The following is a 25,209-nucleotide window of genomic DNA, read 5'->3' on the forward strand; positions in this document are numbered from 1 at the left end:
TAAGGAGCTTGACAGTTTGTAAGACAGTTTTGAATCTGAAACAATCATTTGTTTAAACGACTCTGGCAGTAAAAATTCACAATGTAGCTATAACTTGAGACCATTATTTAAAATAACATTCCAATTAAGCATAATTATTAGCTGAGTAAAAGCAGTACTGACTGTAAAATTAATGGAAGGCAAAAACTTTTGCGAAGTTAAATATTGTCCAGCGACATACCTGCTTCCATTAAGAAGAGATTTTTAAGTAAATTCGACAAACATTAAGCACATTGTGCTGAGTTACAAAGATGAATAAGATTCAGTCCATGGCTTGCAGGGTACCCATCTGGGACCCAGCTATTAAAAGTTTAAGTAAAAATCTTATTATTTAGCCTATCCCTTTCCCTTCAGAGCATATGGGTTTCAGTTTTCTGCTTACAAGTTTGTGGATTGGAAAGCAAAAGTAACTACCCCAACCAGCCAGCACTCAAAAGAGGGGGAAATTTAGTATCTTTCGCTAAAAGGATATAGGTTACCATAGGAATGCTCTGTGCCCTGGAAAGATGGGTCCTGCTTGGGGCTGTTTGTACATGGCCACTGCCTGCCGTTCCCCACCCTTACTGCCTTTACACTACACTTGTCCATGGTCCAGCTCCAGTGTTTAGTCAAGGAAATAAATTCAGAAGCACTCTCTCTTTCTGATGGCGAGAAAACACCAGAGCTATAATTCTTGACTCTAGTGACCACAACTGGTTCTTTCTTTGGGTCATTTTCTTTACTTCTGCTTTTTCTCCCCAAATCCCCCCAGTACATAGTTGTATATTTTAGTTGTGGGTCCTTCTAGTTGTGGCATGTGGGACTCTGCCTCAGTGTGGCCTGACGAGCGGTGCCATGTCCGTGCCCGGGATCCGAACCAGCAAAACCCTGGGCCACCGCAGCAGAGCACGCAAACTTAAACACTTGGCCACGGGGCCGGCCCCTTTGGGTCAGTTTTGATTTCTGCAGAAAGGGAGACTGTCACTCAGAATGGCACCTGGCCATCTCTTCATTGTCCAAGCATGCCATTCAATTATTCCTCTAATTGCTAGCAAGCAAGAATGGGGGGTGGAGGAGGCAGTGAGCTGAGATGCTGGCTGGGCTTCAGGCAGCAGGAAAAAATCTGGGGTCTGTTTGGTTGGGTTATATGTCTGGTATATTAATCAAAACAGAAATATGTTACAGTGGAGGAGGGAACTGTACAGAGGTCAGTGAGGCATTATGGAGAGATGGACAAAATAAGGAGCAAGAAAAATTAGATAACTCTAGTCTTGGAACTATGGGAATCAACCGAGCCAAGCCAAGAGTTTGACCAGACTGACAGAGGTGTTGGCAAGGCTGGGACGGAGTGTGGGCCACTCTCGGATGCTGGCAGCAGGATCCCTCCCCGTGATGATGATAGCATGATGCTGAAAAGCATCTACAAAAACAGAGACGTAGAAATGTGTGGTCTGGTTAGCTCCCCCAGGAAGGACTGGAGGAGAGTTTGGGGGAGGGTTTGTGTGGGGACAACAATGATGTCACAAGGGGAATGGACTTGGGTTGTGCAGAAAAGAGTTAGCACCAGCAGGTGGGAATTTCCTGTCACGGCACACATGTCACTGCTGCTGATGACCGTGAGATGAGCTAAATGTCCTGTGGATCCACATCACCTCCTCTGCCCTGCACGTCGGGGACCAGTGCCACCTGGGAGCAAATCTTAGAGGGAGCAAACGAGGGGCATCCATGGGCTGCTGCCATTTGTCACACAGAAAAAAGGGGGCTAGGAGTACAAGGGAAGGGAGAGGTAGGGGAGCAATACGTCTCTGATCTTCTTCTATTTCCAAGGCACCTTTCAGTATCTCTTTGGCCTGAGAACCAGCACTGTTTCTCAGGGTCAAAAGAGGATGGACATGTCATCTCGGGCATCTGAGTGGCAGATGCCAAGTGTGTGTGCATGGTGTGTATCCACAATGCAATGGAGAAAGGCTATCTTAGAACATTAAACAAAATAATATGGAAATCTAGAGAAAAAGACTCTTCAGTTTTGAATATATCAATCGACATTCTTTATGCCAGGATGTAATGAGGATGTAAAAACTACCCTCATACATAATAGCTGATGTGGACCCTATTTGAAATGTGGTGATGATATACTCACTCACTCAAGAAAACTACTGTGTGCTTGGTATGATGCCAGGCGCACAGGCTGGAAAGTGTACACTCAAGGAGACAGCCAGGCCAAGCAGAGCTGGGAGAGAACGGTGTCCCAAATCACCGTGAGGTCCCACAATTACTTATTCCATGCCTACCTGTTGTCTCGCAGAATCAGGAATCAGGAAGGACTTGACAGAGCAGGCAAGATCTTGGAGTGTAAGCAGGAGTTTGCTGGCCAGATACCAGAGAGCAGTAAGGAAGGGAGATTGTTTGCCTCAGGTGGATCCCACAGACTGGAGGGGTGGATGTGGGAGCAAAATAACTGGACTCTTTGGATGGACGGGTCCCTCCATCATGTCTGGTACAGAGCAGATAGAGACCCACTGAATGACCACCTGGCTGAGTAAGTGGCAACCGTCAGGGAACTGAGGACTGTGTGAGCAGCGTGGAGGGTGAGCCGGCAAACGCCACATGCTTTTGTCCTTATCCCATCAAGCTGGTAACACAATGCCTTACGGTCTCTGGACAGGCTACATTCCACGTTACTGGAAAGGCTGGACCAGGCTATCTTTAAAGGCATGAAATGGAAGAGAATCTTTCACACAAGGCACCCTTGATGTAAAACCACATGACAACAATTTTTATCCCTTTTATAACTTTACCTTCTTTTTACCTAGTTCTGAGTGTATCTGGTTCCTTTAATGGGCCTCACACAACTCCCTAACTGGGAGAATGTTTCAGTAATAAGACATTCTGATCCGGAGTTCCTCTGTCAATTATGTTTCATACTGTTTACCTCTACGGTATAGATGGACAGAGCCTCACTAAAATGATTTTGGCCTTAACGCATAATTATCTCTAGCTTTCTGCCTTTGTCAAGACACATCCTACAGGCATTCAATTTTCCCTCACAAAGCTTATAAAAGAAGTTGGTCCAGTGACTCTCCAGTGTCCATTCTTTGCACGTGTATTAAGTATAAACACAATAAAATTTGCATAATGACACCTCCGCAAATCAGCACCCTGGTCATCAAGTCATTACGGAACTGGCAGAGGTTCCAGGCAGAAAGAGGTTCATCCCCAAGAAGAAGCAAAGATCTAAATTCTATTGTCAAATCTACTCAATCAATGCCCTTAGGAAAAGGTAAAAGCTTTCGAGGCAGTTGCGAAAGATTCTTCCATTTGCTAATTTTATCAAAGTTTCCAAATGTTGTACACTCAGATGTGTCTCTTGAAAAAAAAGAAAAAAATCCCCAAACCAATAATCTGCGGGTATCACACAGTTTCTCAGCTGCAGAAACTCCTTGGGGATACAGCCTTTCTGTTTCTGTGGCAGCCTCTCCTCAAAGAACAGCTGTTTTAGCTCACAAATAGGACTTTACTACAAACAGGATGCTATTACCATTTATATGAAGCAAATTCTAACTTCACAGTTTGCAGATGTGTCCTTGCGCTGGGGAGCTGTGCCACCTTGAAACAGAGAAGCAGCATCAATTTTTAACCCAGCGCAGAATGCTGTCAGATAAGGGGTTTCTAACACCACATTCCACATCTATCTTAACTTTGGAGTTCTCAAGGAAACAGGACCCTGGGTCCACTTCACGGTTCAGACTGATAGTGATCTTGACCCCTTTGCACACAGCCGCACTGTGCTGTGACCCTATCAAAACCTTGTTTTTTAAAAACACCTAACTCCCCCCTTCTCCCAAATCCTATGGCTCTATTTTCTCTTTTGTTTGGAGAGACGCCCACACTTCTAGAGTGTGGTCTCCCTTGTTGCTAGGAGTCAGTAAACCTGACTCTGTTGGGCTACAGATTTGCTCCTGGTGGTCTCAGCTGATGGGGTTAGGATAAACGGATGGATACAGGATTAAGATTTTACTGGGAGAGTAGGAAGGGAGCTGTAGGGTTGGTGAGTGTGAAAGCTGGGCAACTAACACCCCAAGCCCCAAAGCCTGTTTTTTCCTGAGATCCTTAGATTTGAGAAGGAGTTTCAACTGGCATTTGTGTTAAGTGTCCCACAACCTGGACTCGTACGTCAACTTTCAGATCTTGAACCACATGAGCGTGTTCTGTGATTATTAGTGAACATGTTGTGCAGGAAAGGGTTAACTCAGCAGGCCTGGGCTGCTCAGTCCCTGCACATTCCAGAGAAAAGCTTGTCTTCCGAACCGGCCCTTCGCCAGGGCTGGAAATAACCTCTGAAACCTTGGAATATTCTGCTGGTGGGAATGTTTTCCTATGTCTTGGGTCATGCTGTGTCAGGTTGACGAGACAGTTTCTGCCAACACTGTGGTTTACGGTCAAGGCCTGTTTTTGTATGCCTGAGTCCTCGGGCCATATGGTGCTAGTTTAACCTCTGGGTGCTAAAGGCTGAGTAGCTAATGTCAGGTGTGTGTGAGCTGCATGCCCACATGATTGAATCCCAGTAAACCCCCTGGACACCAAAGCTCGAGTGAGCTTCTCTGGTCGGCAATACGAGATGTATATTGCCATACGTCACTGCTGGGAGAATTAAGCGCATCTCTGTATGACTCTCCTGGGAGGAGACACCTGGAAGCTGGCGCCTGGTTTCTCCTGGACTTTGGGCCATGTGCCTTTTCCCCTGCTGATTCTAATCTGTATCTTTTCACTGTAACATTATAACCATGAGATAGCAGCTTTTCTGAATCTTGCAATCCCTTCTTGTGGATCATCAAACCTGAGGGTGAGGCCTGAGGTGTTGGGGACCTCTGACCCAGCATCATACTAATGAGTCATCTCATGGTCAGGCTCAAGGTTGGCAGGGTCAGCCGTGTCCCTTAGGCCCACCGCACATTCCTTGCTTGGGGATCTGCAGAGATGCTCATATCCCATACACGAGCTCACCTTTCCCACAGGTCGTTGAGCATTCTGTTGTCCCGAGCTGTTTCCAGTTGTGATCCCGGCTTCGCCGTGGGGGCTGTGGTGCTGGTGGCACCAAATTGTCTGGATGGTGGGAAGAAAATCTGTCTGGATGCCTGACCGGGAAGGGCTGTGCTGCTTCTGAGGTGAATATTTCAGGTGCCGCACCGCGCAGGTCTTCCTTCTCCTCATTCCTCTCTTTCTCTTCTCCCTCCTCCGCGCTCCTTCCTTCTGTGACCAGCTGGCCATTGAAGGGCTCCCCTAACAGAGGCAAGAGCACACATGCACAGAAGTAAGATCGGACATTGAGTAGCACAGAGGAAATTGCTTCAACACTAGAAATTAGGCAGCATGAGATCATTTCTAATTCATAGCACACATATTTAACATAAGCAGATACTAATTTCCCTAATATTCAAAACATTATTAAAAATGGATAAGAAAAAGATGAACATCCCAGTAGGAAAAGTAGGCAACAGCCAATGGAGAGGCAATTCACATAAAAAGAAATACAGGCAGCCAAAAGTCATTTAAAAACGCTCAACTTCACTCATAATTTAAAAATTGCATGTGAAAACAAGAACAACAGTGACAGCTCTATCTACCTAAGAATAAAGATTAGAAACTTTGGAAACCCTTAAATCCCAAACCCCTTGTTGAGGGTGTAGGAAAACACCTCATACACTCTAGGTGAGCCTGCAAATAGACACAAATTTTGGGAGAGCAATTTGGCAATATCTATCCAAATTTTAAATGCACATGCTCTTTTGACCCAGTGATTCACTTTCTAGGACATTTGTTGTATAAATGTTCCCATTCTTTCATATAAAGCTGTATGCACAAGTAGGGTTACTAAAGCATTATCTGAAATAGCAAACAGTAGAATGGACTTAAATGGCCACCAATGGTGCTGGTTAAAATAAATTATGTTACAACCACGAATGAGATGCTATGTTATTTTTTAAAAGAATGAAGCAAATACATGTTGTGACATGGAGATAGACTCTGATATGTTGTCTGCTGAAACAACAAAAGCATAGTAGAATCCAGTTTGTGTGCACACACACTCACACACAGATGTGGCAGGACACCTTTCGAGAGATTCATTTGTGTTTTGTTCTTTATCTTTGTTCCTCCTCCTCCCCTAGTCCAAGCCGCCAAGCCCTTAGATTTTCTTGCCTGGGGTTTTTGCAGGAGAGAAAGCAAGAGCTGATGGAAGTCAGCACTCTTCCTTCTCACAGCGGAGGCCTGAGCTTTCAGTGAGGATGACGGTTCCAGAGGCGCCAACAAGGGGAAGGAGGGAGGAAGATGCAGGCGGGAAAAGTGGAAAGTGCTTTTTGAGAGATGGTTCCAAGGTGGAGAGAGGCAGGAGTCTGAGGTCTTGGGTTTCCGGAGCACCACAGATTCTTAGCAGCGCCAGGCAGGGATCTTTACTCATATCTGGAGTGTATGGGAGGAGCCCCCATATTGACTGAGGTTGAATTTTCTACCACTTTCAAAGAAGTTTCAGGTTGAGGTTAGATTCAAGTTGACTTATGGAAAAGAATGACATGTCATGTTCCTTGTACACTTAGATTGTAGACAAGGATTCAAATTGGTTGTGAGCATCTTTGTAAATGCATAGAAAAGGGCCAGCAGAATGCCACCAAATCGTTAAGAGAGATTCCCTCTGGGAAGAGGTGAAGGGGATGAAGTTGGGGGACACTGATTTTTTTAAATTGACTTTATTATTTTTCTTAGAGCACTTTTAGGTTCACAGCAAAATTGAGTGGGGAGTATAGAGAGTTCCCACATCTCCCAGCCCCCGCCCCTGCCCCAGCCTCGCCCACTATCAATGTTCCCCACCGAGCGGTGCACTTCTTATAAACGATGAGCCTGCGCTGACACACCCTTATCACCCGGAGTCCATAGTTTACGTTAGGGTTCACTCTTGGTGATGTACGTTCTATCGGTTTTGAAAAATGTATAACCACAAGTGTCTACCGTTATTAAATCACACAGAATGGTCCACTGCCCTGTGCTCTGCCTGTTCATCCCTCCCTCGCTCCCGGCCCCTCACAACCACTGATCTTTTTGTTGTCTCCACAGTTTTGCCTTTTCCAGGATGTAATATGGTTGGAATCCTACAGTATGTAGCCTTGTCAGATGGGCTTCTTTCACCTAGTCATATGCATTTAAGGTTCCTCCATGTCTTTTTGTGGCTTGTTAGCTCATTTCTTTTTGGCACTGAATAACATTCCACTGTCTGGATGCACCCAGTGTATTCATCCATTCACCTACTGAAGGACATCTTGGTTGCTTCCACGTCTTGGCAATTATAGGCAAGTTGCTTTTTACTTTGTCTATTTCTATTTTGATTGAAGAATGCTCAGGTATGTATCATTTTAATACACAATAAGGAGGAAAATTCTAGAGTTGCTGTAGAACACAATTAAAATGTAGGGCTTTCTCCACCCTTTCACCAGTGCTTTCCTATTTAGTTGGCTAATTATAATACATCATGGTTTAAAATATTATACGCAAATCAGGCCAACAGTATCAAGACCAGGCATACCAACATAAAGGAGACCGCCCAAGATGTTAGTAGGCAAAAACATTTTTAAATCTTTTGAATACCTTGTATGTATTGGGCACTGTGCTGGATGGACACCTAATTTATTCAATACCCTCCCCTCCCCAAATAAAACAATTGAGTGTAGGTTTTTTTCCTCTCTATTTTGTAGACTGAGAATGTGTTCAGAGAAGTTACTGACTTGCCTGAGGATGCACAGCAAGAAAGTGGCAGAGTTGGATTCAAGCTCTGGCCTCTTGACTCTGTTGATATGGAGGATGAAGCCTGGTCCAGAATGCCCTTCCGCACGAACTTTTTACAACTGATCCCTTCTGGGCCTGCCCCATCCCAGGCAGCCAATCCCAGAACTCCACGCTACCTGTTAGCTGAGACCCACTGGGCTCGTCATCAATCATCATCACTCTGTTTGATTTCAAATAATCTGCCCGGTTGCCCCTATAAATCAGCAACAGACTTCAGTAATCCCAATATTTTGCCATCTGAACTTAGTTTCTAACGTTGGGCATTGCTCTTGGAAATGGCTTAAAAATTCTTTCAGCCTGAGTGTGCTGACTTGGAGTGTGGCCAATACACACATTCCACGTGCTGGGCACACCCCAGGCTGTTGACTCCAGGCAGCCAACTGTCCCCAACCCATGACAATCAGATGACCTGGTTATCCAATCAGCAGCCCAGAGAAGGACGGACAGGACTTGCGTCTGTCCCCTCACTTCCTGGGACAGGCATTGGACCAAGTAGCCTCCAGGGAGTATAACAAGCACAGGGCCTAGTCACACAGGCTGGCCTGAGGTCACGGTGGGACCCGGGCAAGTAACCTAACCTCTCTAAGCTGCCATTTCCTTACTCTGAAAATGAGGCCAATATGAATACCTCCCTCAGAGCACTGCCTGAGAATTCCATGAGTAGATTTATGAAAAGGACTCAGCAGTGTCTGGCACGAGCAAGGGCTCAGTGCGTGTGAGCGATTATCATTAATATTTCTGCAGACCTTCCTGATCGAAAGACGGAAAGCCAGTCTGCATTTGGGTGGTGGGCTCCATCATCATTTGGTAAAGAAACGTCTGCAGAGCCAGAGTGCCGGGCCACCCCCAGCAGCAGCCGAGCGAGAGCTGCCTGCTCTGGGTACCAGCAGAGCCCACAGCGAAGAGGCAGGTTGTCAGGTGTGACTCTTTTCTTACAGGTCAAAGTAGTGTTAATAGGAGCAAAAGGGGAGCAAGAGAAAAGGCGAGTGGCAGACAGAATAATAGCCCCCTGAAGACGCCTGTGTCCAAACCCCTGGACCCTGCAACGTGTTCCCTTATATGGCAGAAGGGATTTTTCAGTTGTGATTAAGTTAAAGATTTTGAGATGGAGAGACTTTCCTGGATTATCTGGCTGGGCTCAATGTTATATAAGGGTCCTTGTAAGAAAGACGCAGGAGGGTGAGAGTCAGAGAAGATGTGATGACAGAAGAGGGTCAGAGTCAGAGAGAGACTTGCAGGTGTCACTCAGCTTGCTTTGAAGATGGAGGAAGGGGCCATGAACCAGGGCATGCAGGTGGCCTCTTGATGCTCAAAAAGGTCAGAAACAGCTTCTCTCCTAGAGCCTCTAGAGGAGCATGGCCCACCAATGCCTTGATTTTGGCCCAGCAAAACCCATTTTGGACTTCTGACCTCCAGAACTGTAAGACAGTAATTTGAATTGTTTTGTGCTACTAAATTTGCAGTAATTTGGTACAGCTGCAATAGGAGACTAATATAAGGCATTTCAAAATGATGAACTAGAAAGAGAGACCCAGGATGTTCACCTCATTTTTGAATCAAGTGAATGAAACACTCTTATCAGTGAAGGTCCAGACAGATGGTGAAGCATCCTCTGGTCTCCAGGCCCACTGACTCTAAAGTATGCGTCCATGGGTTTTCTCTGTGTTGACTGAGAGACAGAGGGGAGATGCACAAGAAGAGGAGAGAGGGGGCTTTAAAAGGAAATGACACGAGTACTTGGCAGCAAAAGAGGATTTTACCTGGTCTCCTGTGAGGTGGCACCTGTGGGCTGATGGCGTTGGTCCCCATGATAACATACTCGTAGTGGACTCCTGGGTTAGGCTGCTGGTGTATCATCTGACAACACAAAGGTCACGGTCACTGCACTAGCACGCATGCACAGCTCTTTCCTGCTGGCTCTGGTTTCAATGGTATACATGGCACTATCTATAAATGAGTGGGTTTGACTCATATCCTAATAGTAGTCCCGTGACAGATTAGATGAAAGCTATTTCTAGATGGCTTTTCCTTATTTGCTTTTGAAGAATGAGGAACTTAGCCTTTGAAAGACTCAGCAGACAACTAGGCTGGAAGTCAAGATTTCATATATTCCAAATAGGAAGATAAGAGCAGTGGTACCAGAACCTTTCTGTTGGTTCGCAACCATCCCCTCCCATGGCTTAGATTTTGCTCAGTGCTCTCAAAACGTCCCAGATTCCTGTTTACACTACTGAGAACCCGTCTGAACACGAGGTGGCGAGATAGAGTCATGCACAACCAGCCCAGGATTCTTTAGGCTCCTCCCACCAGGCTGGCTCAGGGAAGGTCTGCCCTGGCCTGCTCCCTCCTTGACTCCCCGGGTCCCATGGCTCTCATCCATGGAAAGCTCCAGAACGACAAAGAGGTGGGGTGAGGAAAATAGGTATAAGGGAAGTAAGTCTCCTTGGGTCCTACTCTCTCGGGGACCGATGACAAACACTGCACAGCACTGTGGAAGCCAGCAAGTGAACACTGGGACCTGAACACAAAATAAATCAGCCTGGTACAGCAGAGTAAGTCCCTCCCTCTTGGTTTTGGAGCACAAAATCCTTTGTTCCAGGGCTTTCGTGGTGGGAAGTGGGGTGGTGGGCTAAATGGAGCAGCAGAATGAGAATCTGCAGTTAAATATGAGCCAGGCAAGGAGACACTGTCACGTTGCATATTTCTGTCTCTACTGCTTTATAAGGGGCTCTCCTGGTGGCTAGCTGTGTAACCTGGAGCAAGTCCCTTCATCTCACAGTTTTTGATTTCTTCATCTGGAGAAGGAGGAGGTTAGAATCACAGCTGATCTCTTAGGTCCTTTGGACTACAAGTGTCTCTGAGTCACTCCTGCACAGGTGGGTCCTGTTTGGTTCATGAGAGTGTCTATTCTTTCCACTGACACCATCATCTGTTACTCCCTCCCTGCTTGGGAAATGGGGCTTCCATTCTATAAATCACCTGATGGAACGCAGACATGAGAACCACTGGGCTCCTTACAGCCAGAACTGTCATGCCCTCAAGGGACGTGGTGGTGTGACCTCAGGGTCCCACTTTCTACCCCTAACCCTCTCACTTCTCTTTTCACACAATCTGACAGTCGGTCTGAGGCTGGAAACCCTCTCTCCCTCTTCTGTGCCTCTTCTGCACAAGCATTCTGCCAGTGCAAACCTTGTCCTATTTATGAAATTATTGTTGGCCACCACATCCTAGACCACCCACGTGGGCCTTAACAACCTGGGTTTTTACTCCCGATGCCATTTGAAACTTACCCTGAGTCCAGCAACCAACTGGACAGTCTAAAAAAAATATTCAAAATTATAACAAGGCTTGCTTTATAGTTTTTAGTCCACGAGCCACTAGGCCCAAGAGGAATGAACAGTTAATATTTACAATATTTATAAAACTCTAACATAGCAAATATCATGTAGACTAGCGTGGCTTTGGAGATGGTAAGAGAATGTACGTCTATGGGTGAGCTCATTCTTTTTATCAATATGTGATTTCGAGCTTTTATTTCTTGTCAACTTTTGTTTCCTGAACTTTTTAAGAAGACTGGATTCTAGTTGTTTCTTTTAAAAATAAGGACCATTTTTAACTCATGGGCAATTTAGTTTCTCGTCAAATAAATCAAAGTTCTGTCCTCTGTGAAGCAGGGAGCTTCTAGTAAATCTCTGTATTGGTTCTGTGTCATCTGGAGTACTCTGGAGCTCTAGTTTCTTCATTTGCTTTAATAGAATTTGAAGAGAGCTGGGAACTGCAGTGGTCTTGTCTTGCTTTAGGCAGATGCTTTCTTTTGCCATAAAAAGAAAACATGCCAAATTAGCATTAGGAGGAAAGCGCTTGGAGGAGATCCAGTGCTCATGAAATAAAGGATATGTTTTGCCTCTGATTTGGTTCAACAAGTAAAATTGGTTTTACTGAGTCAATAAACTCTGAGTATAATAAGCATCTGGTAGAGTTTTCTATGAGCCAGGTACATCTGGAGGTGAATGGCAAAGACGAACACCAAGCATTTAAGGGCCCCTCAAAAGGCTCACACAAATGGTTTTACTGAGGATGGGCAATGATGTGTCGCTTATTTGTTCTAAGTGTGGCCCTTAGAAGCAACAAGATAGAAAATCCAGAGAACAGTCCAGAAACATCCAAACTCACATAGACATCCAAGATCTCATTAGTGGGACCTTCGGCCAAAAAGGACTCTCCAGCAGTGCTCGAGATCTCATTTGGACGCTTGTAGGTGAACATCGTTCCTCCACCCTCATATTTTCCAGGCCGGTCAATTGCCCAGTTCCCGTTGATGATGGAGCGGCCAGAACGACTTCGCAAAGCTGTTGAGAAAAATGAGACAGTGGCTTGGGTAAGCCCTGAGTGTACACAAGAAATGGAACTCCCCCCCCCCCCCCCCCACCCCAGGTGCAGGCTTATTCATTCATCACATTTCTGGCTAGGATCCACTACGTGCCAGGGACTGGTCTACGCCCTGGGGCAGGACAAGGCATCTAGATCACATCTCTTTGAGCTTAATCACTTCTTCAACCCACTTCAATACCTTTCACCATTTGGGCTTGGTAGAGAAATGAAGGATGGGAGTGGTTAGGAGAGAAGAAAAGTGGAAAACCAGGGAGAAAGGAGAAAGTTGAGGAGGCAGATAAAAGGGAGAGGGAAGGGAAACTGTTGTATTCCACTATCTAGGTGAGAGCTTGCATACTGGCAGTTCATGAGCTGGTTTTGGCCCACAGATGGGCTTAGTTTGGCCTTTGTACTATTTTTTTAAAAAAATAATTGAACCTAAATTCAAGAATTGGGAATTTTCACAAAAAAATTTAGAGTTCTATCTTCTCTTGTAAAACAAGAAGACATGTTAACATTGGCTCCATTCCCTCAAGACAGTGATCAGTTGGAGCTGTTGGGGGAATGCCCCTTTTTAGATGCGGCCTGCAAGCCCTGTTTTGCCCTAATCCCCATCACTCCCTATTACCCCCCAACACTGAGGCTAAGTCTTTCTTTATTAGCCATTGATTGATGAATATGGATTATTTAGTTCATTTATGACCATGCTTGCACTGTTATTTTTCTTATGGAATAAATTTTTTCTTACAATTCTTCCTATGTGTATGTCTACTACAAGTGGCAAAGCTAAAGATAGGCCAAGAGCATCACATGATTTTCTCCTACCTGGTCACCTTCATTTATTTATATTACCTTCCTGATTTCTGTGGGCTTTTGAGGCTGTTATGTTAAATACTTCCACATACACTGTCAAAATTAGTCTTCACAACATTGCTAAGCAGATGCCTATACCCATCTTTCAGAGAGTGGTTCAGGGGCCAGAGGGAGCTTGTTCAAGTTCATGAAGACGGTAAGTGACAGAACTATGATTTGGAGTCCACTCTCAGGAGGGAGGTAAGAAAGGAGGAGGGGCAAGGAGTCAGAGTTAATGAGAGAAGAAAGGACAGCATGTGAGAGATGATTTTCTTCCCTTAGACGTGTGGCACTTTGAAACCCACAAGCCAATGGCAGGCTGGGTTTAAAGGAGATCCTGTTGTAAGCGCCATGTGCATAGTGGGCCTGTGATGATCATTGGCTCTTTGTGCTTTCACTTAAGAGAGTTTCTAAATTTAATTTTTTATAATGCATCATGGAAAAATGTATACATAAATAAGAGTAGTGATAACATTATAATAAACCTCTATGTACCCATCACCCAGCTTCAACAATTATCAACTCATGGCTTATCTTGTTTCACTGTGAAAATCCCAGGCCCTATTTAGCTTTACATTTTTCAGGAGATGTCTCTAAAACATAAGGACTTTTTGTTTCTTAGACCCATTTCCAGCATTGTTTCTACAATGGAGTCAGAAGCTGCTCGAAGGGGTAGAAGAGCCTTCAATTTCGAGGCTGGCCTCCCTGCAGACTCTATGCCTGCTTCGCTGGTTGCCACGGCTACTGGGAGACCGCAGCTGTGGAAGAGTGACTACACAATTATAAAATCAATTCAAATTATTGAGTGGCAAAGATGGGTCAAGAGTAGAAGAACTGAGAAGAACAGGTTTGGGGCTGTTTTCTATCAAAACCCACACTTCTTGACAGTGGTCCCTACAGTGTCACCATTTCCTCACTTCTCCTTCATGTCTCAGCCATCTCCCATCTGACTCCTGCCCCTATCATTCCATTGAAACAATTCAAATTAATGTCACCAACACCTTCATGGTGCTAAATCCAATGGGCATTTCCCAGGCCTCCTCTTACTAGACGTCTCAGCAGCATTTGGCACTACTGACCACTCCATCTTATTTGAGACATTCCTTCACTGCTTTCTGGGACACCACACTCGGCTTGCTTCCTCCTGTTCTTGGGCTGCTCATCTGTTCTTTCTTTTCTGTCTCATCTTTCTCTATTTGGCCATTCAATATTAGTGTTCCTTAAGGATTAAGAGTAGACCCGCTTTGGGTGCTGTACTCCTTTCATAAGCAATTTGATCTATGCCCATGACTTTAACTACTATATTCCAGTGACTTCCAAATTTATGTTTCCATTTCAGACTTTTCCTTTGGTCCCAGACTTTTATATCTAATTGCTTACTTGACAGCTTCACTCAGATATGTTGTCTAAGATTGAACTCATCCTTGACCTCTTCCAGTTTCTAATTTCAGCAAATGGCACCACCATCCATCTAATTAGAAACCTAGGGATCATCCTGGACACCTCCTCCCTTCCTTATCCCCTATATCTAATTTATCATCACATTTTATTTGACTTTCTCCATATTTCTTGAACCTACCTGCTTCTCTTCATGTCCACTGCCTTAATCCAGGGTCAAGCTACCAGCAAATCTCATCTGGATTCACTCAAAAACCTTGCTATTGGTCTTCCTCTTTCCCTTTTCAGCCTGAGTTATCTTTTCAGATTTGATCACCAACTAGAGCTCAAAATCCTTCAATGGCTTTCTATGTCTCTAAGAGAAAAAACTCCACATCATTAGTGGGGCCAAGGCCCCAGGTGACATAATTCAGCCTCACCCTAAGTCACTGTCCTTCTCTCTCTGCTCTGTTCCTTGGCCTTCTTTTAGCTCATCTCATACATCGCAGTCCCTCCACCATGCTGTTCCTTTTTCCAGAAATGCTCCCCCAACCCCAAATCCTAATCGTTCTTTAGACAACAGCTCCTCGGGGCGGTCTTCTCCCACCCCCATTCCCGCCTGTCTCTTCACTCACATGCTCTCAGAGATACAAGAGCCTCTCCTTCAAGGTACTAACTCTGTCTGTACACACCCCCATTGGGAGCATGATCTGATTGAGGTGTGTCTCCCACTGCACCGGAGGCTCCCAAAGGGCAAAGACACTGGTGTTTCCTCACCCTTATGGCACAGGTGCCCAGCCTAGTGTTCACCACACAGTAGGAACTTAATGTTTGCTGAATGCAGAAATAGGTAGGAGAAACAGGCAAGTAGCTCAAAAGAAAGATAGGCAAAGAATGATAAACAGGCAATTCACAGACAACCAAGTATGAGTATTCTATAAGTCAATGAAAAGATACTCTACCTTACTTAGGATTTAAGAAATGCAAATCAAAACCACCATGGGATGTTCTTGACCCATTAGATTGTCAAACATTTAAAAAAATGTGATAACTGCTAGTATTGACAGATTTGTGAGAAAGCAAGCACCCATAACATTGTTGGTGGGAATGTAAACCAATTAAACCATATTAGAGAGCAATTTTGTTACATTGTTAAAACTTTAAGTGCCCATATACTTGACTCAAGAATTCTACTTTTAGGAAGCTACTTCTCTACATATATAGAAGTGTTTGTAACAAGGACATTCTCTGGAGAACTTTTTTTAAATAGAGAAAAACTAAAAACAAACTAAATGGGGGCCAGCCCCATGAGGGAGTGGTTAGGTGCACGTGCTCAGCTTTGGCGGCCTAGGGTTTTGTTGGTTCAGATCCTGGGTGCTGAGGTGGCGTCCCACATAGCACAACCAGAAGGACTGACAACTAGAATATATAACTATGTACGGGGCGGGGGGGGGGGGGGGGGGGCGCGCTTTGGGAGAAGAAGAAGAAGAAAAAGAAGAAGAAAAAAGGAAGATTGGCAACAGATGTTAGCTCAGGTGCCAATCTTTAAAAAAAAAAACAAACCACAACCTAAAAGTCCATTAGTAGAGGATTGCTTAAGTGATTTTTCACACTGGATATCCATGCAATGGGGAAACCATGTGGCCTTAAAAACAATGGGATAGGACTGTGTGTGTGGGCATGGGAAGAACTCCATGATACATTTTTAAATGAAACAAAAATGCAGAACAGTAGTGTTTGGTATGATCTCATTTGTGCATACTTTTAAACAAAAGCATATACATAAAACATGTAGGCACGTGCAGAAAACTTTTTAGAGAAAGACAGCCATAAAACTGTTAACATTTGGGGACAAGAACTGGGGGTTTAGGTTGGGATGGGAGATGAGAAGGGAGATATTTATTTCCCATTTTACATCTTTTTACCATGATTTAAAATTTGTTTTACCATATGCACAAATTACTTTCTTTAAAGTTTTAAAATTTTTAATTACTATAAATGTCATGGTACAAGCAGAAATCCCTGAAGGATATATGTATTTTCCCTTTGCTATATCTTCTCCTAAAATCTCATTCAGAGCATCAAGAGCTCAGAATTGAGGTACGTTCTGGCTAAAGTTTTATTGCTCTTAATGGCAATTTTGTAGAAGAGATTATTATCTGGAAACCAAAAAGTCCATAAAAGAGCCCTTTGGAATACTGCATAGCAGAGAGCTGCAGGGGCCTCCCAGGAAATAGAACCTTGGGGCCCTGCCTCTTTTTACCATCCACTGCTGTTACCCACGCACCCCGTCTAAAGGTTTGGGTGAATCTTTAACTGGATAATAGCAAAGCATAAAAAGAAGCCATATCAGATCTTTAGCAGACATGGTCCTTACTCCATGTGCCCATGAGTTAGCCTCTGAAACAGCTCTGAAACTAGCCCCCACCTGGCCTTGCATATCAAAAACAGTTGCATCTACAATTTATGTGCCTGTAAGCAATTCCACGGCTATTAATGGTGTCCAGAACTACCCCACAAAAAGGTGCAGGTGACTCATGGCTCTTGCTAGTGGGTGTGTTCACTGAACGTCAAGCTTGGGCAAAGCCTGTTTGAAAGGCAACCTCACTGCTGTGTCAATATGAGGAAATCTCTACTCTCATTTGACATCTGGGTTTTATTCCAGTTTTAGTTGTCAATACTGAACATATGTATTTGGCCTAAACTATCTGCACCAACGATGCCCTTCTCCAAGATTCATATAGGAAATGCTTACCTATCCAAGCCCTGCTTCTCATACACTTTACCCCACAATCTTAATTCCCGTTGTTGACGACCCAACCACTTTGCTCCCACAACCAAATAAAGAAGGCAGCTTCCTTAAAGCAAACAGATTCACTGTCATCTAGATGTCTGTTTCTTCCTTTGGAAAATGAAGGTTAAATTCCTTCTACTAGCAAAATTCCAAGCTTCTTAATGTTTCCGCAGTTCTCAGAAGCTTTCTTGGAAGTGTAGCACACAAACTCCAGGGCAAAGGGGTCAGACATCACTGGCCACCATAACAATGCTAGCTGGAGGCCTGCAGCCCTGCAGTCTATCTGTGAGCTCCCACGGATGCCCACATGTGGGCACAAACAAGTGAGACTCAGAATATGTGAGCTAATCTGCATACCCTGAAACTGGAACACAACTATTCACTTCATGCTACCACCTTGGGGGGGCTGTCAGTTGCATGTCTATGCTAGCATTCCTTCCATTATCGATGTAGGCAACAACTCACAAGAGTGTTAGCAGGACAGCGCCTTTGTCGTCGACAGAAATCACATACAGACTCATATGACATTACAGATGTCACAGATATTTTGAAATACTCTTTAAAAACTCATCACTATTTTGAAATTACAATGGTTATTAAACCCTCCATGACATCACCTATTTTAGTGTTAAAGAAGCACGTTACTATATTGCCACTTTGTTTTCTAAAAATATTTTGATAATTACATTTCAGTATAATTAGTTTCCTTTGTACTCTTCTGTATATTATTTTATGGATTTAAAAATGATGTTCTGAGAAGGTATCCACAGACGGCCAAAAGAGTCCATGGCACAAAAAGGTGAAGAATCTTGGTCTAACGCTTTATGGTTTTCAAAACACAAAGGAACTCACATAATATAAATACCAATCTTATAAGGCAAGTAGGAGACATATTACCTTTCTTATATAGATGAGGAAATAGGCTGAGAGAGATTAAGGTGCTTGCTCAAGGTCACAGACTATTCAAGTACAGGACTTGAACTTTGATGCTCTGATTCCATATTCTTTCCAGACGCCAGCAGTTCTTAAAGTGTGGTCCTTGGACCAGCAGCAACTAAATCTGCTGGAATCTGGCTAGATGTGTAGGTTCAGCTGGCTGAATCAGAAACTCTGGGGTAGGGTCCAGCATTTGGGTTTAACAAGCTCTCCAGGTGGTTGTGGTGCATTTAAAGTTGGAGACCCACTGCAGGACACCTTCCCTCATCTTATTTTTGAGTCCTGATAGAAAGAGAAGCCTTCTCAATCACGGGAGGAACGGTTTCACTTCTCATGTTCTGGCGCTGCCTGGGCAACAGGGCAGACACTGAGAGCAGAGAGGCAAAAGGGCCAGTCTGGGGGTTGTGGCCTTCATTCCGCCCTACTACTGAAGCTCTCATAACACCCTCCTGCCCTGCCTGTGAGCAGTTAGGATTCCCAGAGCCCACTTTCCCATGGATTTCGAGTTATCAGCAATCAGTCCTAGAGGATGCCTATAACTGTGTGTCTTTATACGCAAAGCCTAAGCCATCAAGGGTTTAGACTGAGGCTAACCCCTGTGGGGGGAAGAATCTAATTCAACTCAACAGGAAATTATATCAAGACACCGAGTAAGCCCACACACTGTACCGTTAAATACTAGGATGCCTGGTTTTTCCCATTACTGACACTGGATGTGTCTTACAACAGAAAAGCAGTAGCTGCCAAGCACGTGATTACGTTCTGATGTGCAGTAGTTGTTATTTCCTGAGCACATGTGAAGTTGGCCTGATTAAGTCATTTCAGATGAGTTAATTGCACTGGCAGCCCAATCTGTAGCTGCATTAATTTTCTTTTTCTTTTTTTTAAACTAGGATGTAACATATATAGTAAAGTATTGAAATCATAAGTTTATAGCTTGATGATTTTATATTTGTATTATACCTGTGTTACTACTACTTGAATAAAGATATAGACCATTCCAGCCCCCCAAAAGGCTCCTTCCTGCCCCCTCAAAGTCATTACCCTTGTCCCCACAAGCCTCAAGGATTACCACTACTGTGCTGTCTAGCACTATAGTTTTGATGCTTCTTAAATTTCATATAAATGGAATAATGCTGTATGTACTCTTTGTGTTGGATATCTTTTACCTAACTTTAGGTCCATAAGATTCATCCACATTGCTGCATTTATCAGTAGTTCATTCTTTTTCATAGCAATTTAGTATTACATTATATGAATATACCACGATTTATTTACTTTTTCTTTTATTGATTGACTTTTTTTTAAAAGGTTGGCACCTGAGCTAACATCTGTTGCCAATCTTTTAATTTTTTTTCTTCTCTCTCCTTCCCCCCGAAGCTCCCCAGTACACAGTTGTATATTCTGGTTGTAGATCATTCTAGTTGAGCTTTATGGGACGCCCCCTCAGCGTGGCCTGACGAGCGGTGCTAGGTCTGTGCCCAGGATCCGAACCAGCGAAACCCCGGGCCACTGAAGAGGAGTGCGCGAACTTAACCACTCGGCCACTGGGCCAGCCCCTGATTGACTTTTGAGTTGTTTCCAGTTTGGGGCTCTTATGAGTAAAGCTGCCATATAAACATTCTCGTATGTTTTTGGTGGACGTAAGTCCTCATTTCTGTTGGGGATATACCCACAAGTTGCATTGCGGGGCTACAGGTATATCTATGTTCAGTTGTAGTAGGGGCTGCCAAACATTTTTCCAAAGTGGTTGAACCCTGGAGCTGATGTTGTTGGGAGCCAGGGATCTCACTGTGGAAAAGGAGATATACAAATATGGGATGGGGGAAGGCAAAACAGAACTCTGTGGGATGGACTTGAATTTGAGATAGTGTGAATTCATGATCTTGAAATTATGTATATGGATGTCTCTGTACATGTTTATATGAACATGTATATATGTATATTTATGGGAGTGTGCATATGCTTATGTATGTATACGCATATGTATATATACATGCATATGTTTCCTAGCTCTCTCTGTTAAGACGGCTAAGAAGCAAAAACACCCCCACTACCCATCAGCCTACCTAGCACCTTAGTCTCGAATACCATTTCACATTAAAAGGCACCATTTTCTGGAGAAGTGACTAGTTCCAGGGACAGGCCAGGGTAGGTACAAGATAAGCCTGGAAGCAAGGAAGTGTTCACAAAAACGACGGGGACATGTCACATATGCTTCCTACTCACCCAATCTGGGGCACTTTGAGCATCCAAAGAAGTACAGTAATGAATTATAAATGATTGGAAAAAAGAAAATTCATGAGTTCATACCAATAACAAGTATATAGATAAATACATGGGGGAGAAGGGAGAGTTCTTGCCAATGAGAGATTTCGAGGGCCCACTGATGAATATGGAGGGAGTGCTGGAGGTGAAAATCATTTTGCAATCATCATGGTAAAGACTGGATTGGGCAAGAATCAGCAATCGACACTAAACATTGGGGGAAATTTTGATGTGGGGCAGGATATTCCTTTGGTCTTATTGACTCTTCAGACTACTTATTAGTTGCAAATGAGAAAAAGAAAGAAAATTATCCAGGGAAGAAACTGGGCAACACTTTACCAGGTGATCAAAATTAGCATCACCAGTGAGAAAAAGTGGACCTTGTATACCTCCTGATGTGGCGCCTTGAAAAGGACACACCATCACCTACACAGTCTTCTGGCCAAAAGCACATAATTTCATCAATGAGGAATATTATATTTTTTAAAAAGGGGGGGACTCTATCCTTCAAAAATGTCAATATCATGAGAGACAACTGACAAAACTGGAATATGGACAGTAAATTAAATACTTTTAAGTATTGTATCAATGTAAATGTGTGAGCTTGCTAGCTATAATAAGAGAATATTCCTATTCTTAGGAAATACTCACTGAAACTGAGGGATTTACGGGTGAAGAACCATGATATACATAACTGACCCTCAAATGGTTGAAAGGAAAAAAAATATAGGTGACTCTGTATAAAGAGAATACAGGAACTCTTGTATTATTTCTATTTCTGCAGCATTTTATGAATTTCAAATTATTTTCAAATAAAAAGCTTTTAAAAACACAAGTTGACTTCTTTTCCCTCAAATCCTCATGCCTGCATCCTACCTCCCCAGAGACCTGGATTTCGGTGGTTGGGGTGCAGCCTGGGCATTGAGTGGTTTCCAAGCTCCCAGGTAAGACGAACGTACAGCAAGGGCTGGACTAGATAACAGAATTTCCAAAGCTGGCAGAAGTTGCTGCCATGGATTCCCGCATCCTCAATCACCTCTCTTGTCGTTCCACATCTGTTTTTCAAGAGCTTCAAGCTTACGTTTAAGAGATAACTGCTGGAAATACATAATTTGACTAAACAACATGTATAATCAAACAAGAAATTCAGACAAAGCCCTAGTAGTCTTTAATATGCTTTGAACTTCTGTTGATATGTCTAAACACGCTAAAGGAAGGCCATGTACACAGACCACACAATACATCTTATCACTGGCATGCTCTATAAAACTGCCAAAGGCCTGAAGAGGTTCAGAATATGAAGAAGGCTTAGAGTCTAACTTTGCTGGTGGTAGAAAGAAGTATCATCTGTACATAAATATGTGTATATTATGGCTGGATTCTGTTATTAAGTTTATTTCTCTATACTCTATTATATATTTATATACCGGCCTCCCTTGCTAGAAGGTGACTGCTTTAATGGCAGATACTGCGGCATACATTTTTGCCTTGCTACTTGGCTCTTGGTTGGCACTTAATAAATGCTTGTTGAATAGAGGTAAATTATGAGCTGTCTTGTTCTGACCTATCTTATTTTAACCTTGGACTTCAGATAAGAGATTTGTGGAGACTCCTTAAAGTCTTGCTGATATCTGGATACTACTGTTTAAGAATTCCAGTCTCAAAAATGTCGTTTGGTCATTCCTCCTGACCAAAATGGTAAACACATGTAGTGATGCATAAAAATTCTTTTCAAAAGAAGTGTAAGCCTTTCTTTTCAGGTAGATCCAGGTCTAGTTTGATAAAGTGTGCAAATTATGGTTTCTCTTGAGCAAATATATGCACATATCACATAGTGATTTTTCAGTTCAGATTTGCTTTAGCATTTTGGGTTTGGATAGAATCAAACCCGTGTGATTTTCTAAAACAGGATGGAACGCATTTGGACTGAAAATCAGAGTTTCAGAGAAAGAAGGCTGGCTTTCTCTTTGGCACTCTATAATCACAGGTTGGGAGGGGTTTCAATAAAGGGAAATGCCAAGTCTTTGTTCTCATTTCATTGCTAAATTATAGCTAAGTACGGCTAATTCTCATTCTTTAAAATATTAACATGTGATTTATTTTGACGCAAATTTCCTTTGAATTGTTACTAACTATAAAGAAAGTTTGTGTGTTTTTAAGTCCCAAATAATGTTGTGTGAAACAGATCCCATCTACGGTTTAAGAAAGTAAACTGGGCAAAGAAGTATGGGGGCTGCAAGGATAAGACACAGCCCGTCACTTCTGGAGCTCAGACACAAGCTAATAGACGTGAATGGAGAGGCTGGTAAAATTTCCCTGGGAGTGTAGAGGATCTCGGAGAGGAGGTGGCATCTGAGCAGGAATTTGCAGGGTGAGGGGCAGGCAGTTCACCAGGCAGAGGACGAAGTCGGGGGGGGGGGGGGGGAATGTGGGGGTGAAGGGAAATGGCATTGGGGTCAAGGGCATGGACAAAGGCAGACACAGGAAGGAGTCTGAGCTTTGGAGGGCTGGGAAAATTCTGGTGCGCTAGAAAAGGGGCAGGGGCTGGAGCAGAATGGGGGCTGTGGACTGAGAGCCCCTGGAAATGAGGCTGGAAGGGGAGACGGGGGGCGGACTGTGAAGGCTGGATTGTGGGCACTGGGGAGACATGAAAGGTTTTTGGTCAGGAGAGTGACAGCTGAGATCTGGTTTTTGGAGACAACACTGGCTGCTGAACACGAAGTCCAAAAGTTCATTCACACCACAGTTCCTGAGTACCTGCCATGCCTCCTCCGGCTCACGGAGAACACCCGCTCTGCCATGGCAGCCGTCTCGGGGCCTCCCTCCCCCACCTTACCTAAAGATAAACCCAGCATCTTTCTCACCCTACATGAGCCTGCTTCCTAATCCCTCCTCTTTTATAAAAAAATTATTCTCCCATTACTCAGATTCAAGTTTTGGCAATCATCTTTGGCTCTTTCTATCTTTCTTTCCCCCTAGCCAATCACTCGTCAGGCATATCATCTCCTCCTTTGAACTGCTGCTTAGTTGATCCCCTTTCCTCCTCTGCTCAGTCACCTCTTGCATCCAGATTCTCTTTGCCTCACACCTGGACCATGCCAGAGGCCTGATCATGGATCTCCCTGGACGCTACCCTACATTGGTCTTCCTGAAATACTGCTTTCCTCCTGTCCCTCCTCTGCCTCCAAATTTCCATGCCTAAAATATAAAGCTCACCCTCCTTTGATTCACAGTCAAGGTCTTGTGTGATTTGACCCTACCTTCTACCACCTCACACAGCCCCCTTGTCTGCATTCAATCAAGTATGGAAAATGTTGGTAATTTGTGTCTCTGCTTTTTAAAAAAAATTCTACTGTGATTTTTCATAGGGCAGGAGCCCTGTCTTATTTAGTACCTGAAAGAAGATGCTCAGTAGATGTTTTCAAATAATGCTAGTGTCCTCTCTCATCCGGGGGGTCCTGTTCAAGGGCTGGTATCTCCTGCTTCTAACCTCTTAACCTTAATCTTAGTGTCCATGCCCTGCTCTTTGAGCCTTATCCACAGCAAAAGCAGTATTTTTTCAGGGCCCACATATAAAGGTAAAAGGCGGTAATATGTTCACAAGAATGCACCCTCCTCCTGGCAGAGACAGGGAAAACTGGAGCTGACAAAAAATAGTATGCCAGAGCTGGGATTAGAACTCAGCGTGCTCTGCCTCCTGGTCCTCGGGGCAGCTCCACCCCAAAAGTTCTCACTAAGGAGCATCTGTGGTGACCTCATGGAGCTGGGTATTAGCACCCTACATTAGCGGACTCCAATGCACGATCAGAACACACCAAAAAAGAACCATCCTGCATATATAGCAAGAGGGGAAACCGCAAGGGGTGCGACCTGCTTGGTCTGAGGGAGGAAGACCATGGTAGTCAGGTGGGATGGTGCTGCTGCCTATGGAGGATGCTAGCCCACTTGCTGGCCTGGCATCACCTCATAAGTAGTCAACTAAGATTTAAAGCACTGGTCATTAGACTGCAAAAAAACCAAAATCAAAACCACACCACACACACACACACACACACACACACTCTGCAAAACAAGAAAGTACTCTGTGAAGCTCTCAGAAGAATGTAATGAATACTACTGTGTAATTGCGCATGCTTTACATTTGTGTAGCCATGTGGACACTGTACTGGATTGAATAGTGTCTCCCCCAGACTCATGTCCATACAGAACCTGTGAATGTGACCTTATTTAGAAATAGGGTCTTTGTAATAGCAATCAAGTTAAGATGAGATCATACTGGATTAGGGTGGGCTCTAAAGCCGATATGACTGGTGTCCTTAAAAAAGAGGCAATTTGGGGCCGGCCTGGTGGCGCAGTGGTTAAGTGAGCATGTTCCGCTTTGGCGGCCTGGGGTTCACCGGTTTGGATCCCAGGTGTGGACATGGCACCGCTTGGCAGGCCATGCTGTGGCAGGTGACCCACATATAAAAAAGTAGAGGAAGATGGGCATGGACGTTAGCTCAGGGCCAGTCTTCCTCAGCAAAAAGAGGAGGATTGGCAGATGTTAGCTCAGGCCTAATCTTTCTAAAAAAACCAAAAAACCAAAAAAACCCACATAGGTCCTTTTACTCTCCCCTCTGTATGTTATATTTGCCATATGTATTACATCTATATAAAATGAAATCCTCCCAATGTTACAATTTTTGCTTTCAGTAATCATGTATATTTTATAGAACTTAAAAGGATATGACTGGTTTGTTTTAATCTGACAACAATCCTGT

General features: G+C 43.9%; 1 protein-coding gene across 1 annotated transcript in view; it reads right to left on the reverse strand.

Annotated features, from left to right (window-relative positions):
- The window catches only part of LOC124233071 (thrombospondin type-1 domain-containing protein 4), a 548,658-nt gene that overhangs the window by 25,810 nt on the left and 497,639 nt on the right, over positions 1–25,209 (reverse strand). Inside the window, exons 10-12 of the mRNA XM_046650144.1 lie at positions 12,025–12,200; positions 9,612–9,708; positions 5,023–5,298 (exon numbers count right to left, since the gene is read on the reverse strand). Coding sequence (XP_046506100.1) covers positions 5,023–5,298; positions 9,612–9,708; positions 12,025–12,200 — 549 coding nt within the window. The remainder of the gene's footprint in view (positions 1–5,022; positions 5,299–9,611; positions 9,709–12,024; positions 12,201–25,209) is intronic.

This window comes from Equus quagga, unplaced genomic scaffold, assembly GCF_021613505.1.
Source record: "Equus quagga isolate Etosha38 unplaced genomic scaffold, UCLA_HA_Equagga_1.0 153_RagTag, whole genome shotgun sequence".
NCBI lineage: Eukaryota > Metazoa > Chordata > Mammalia > Perissodactyla > Equidae > Equus > Equus quagga.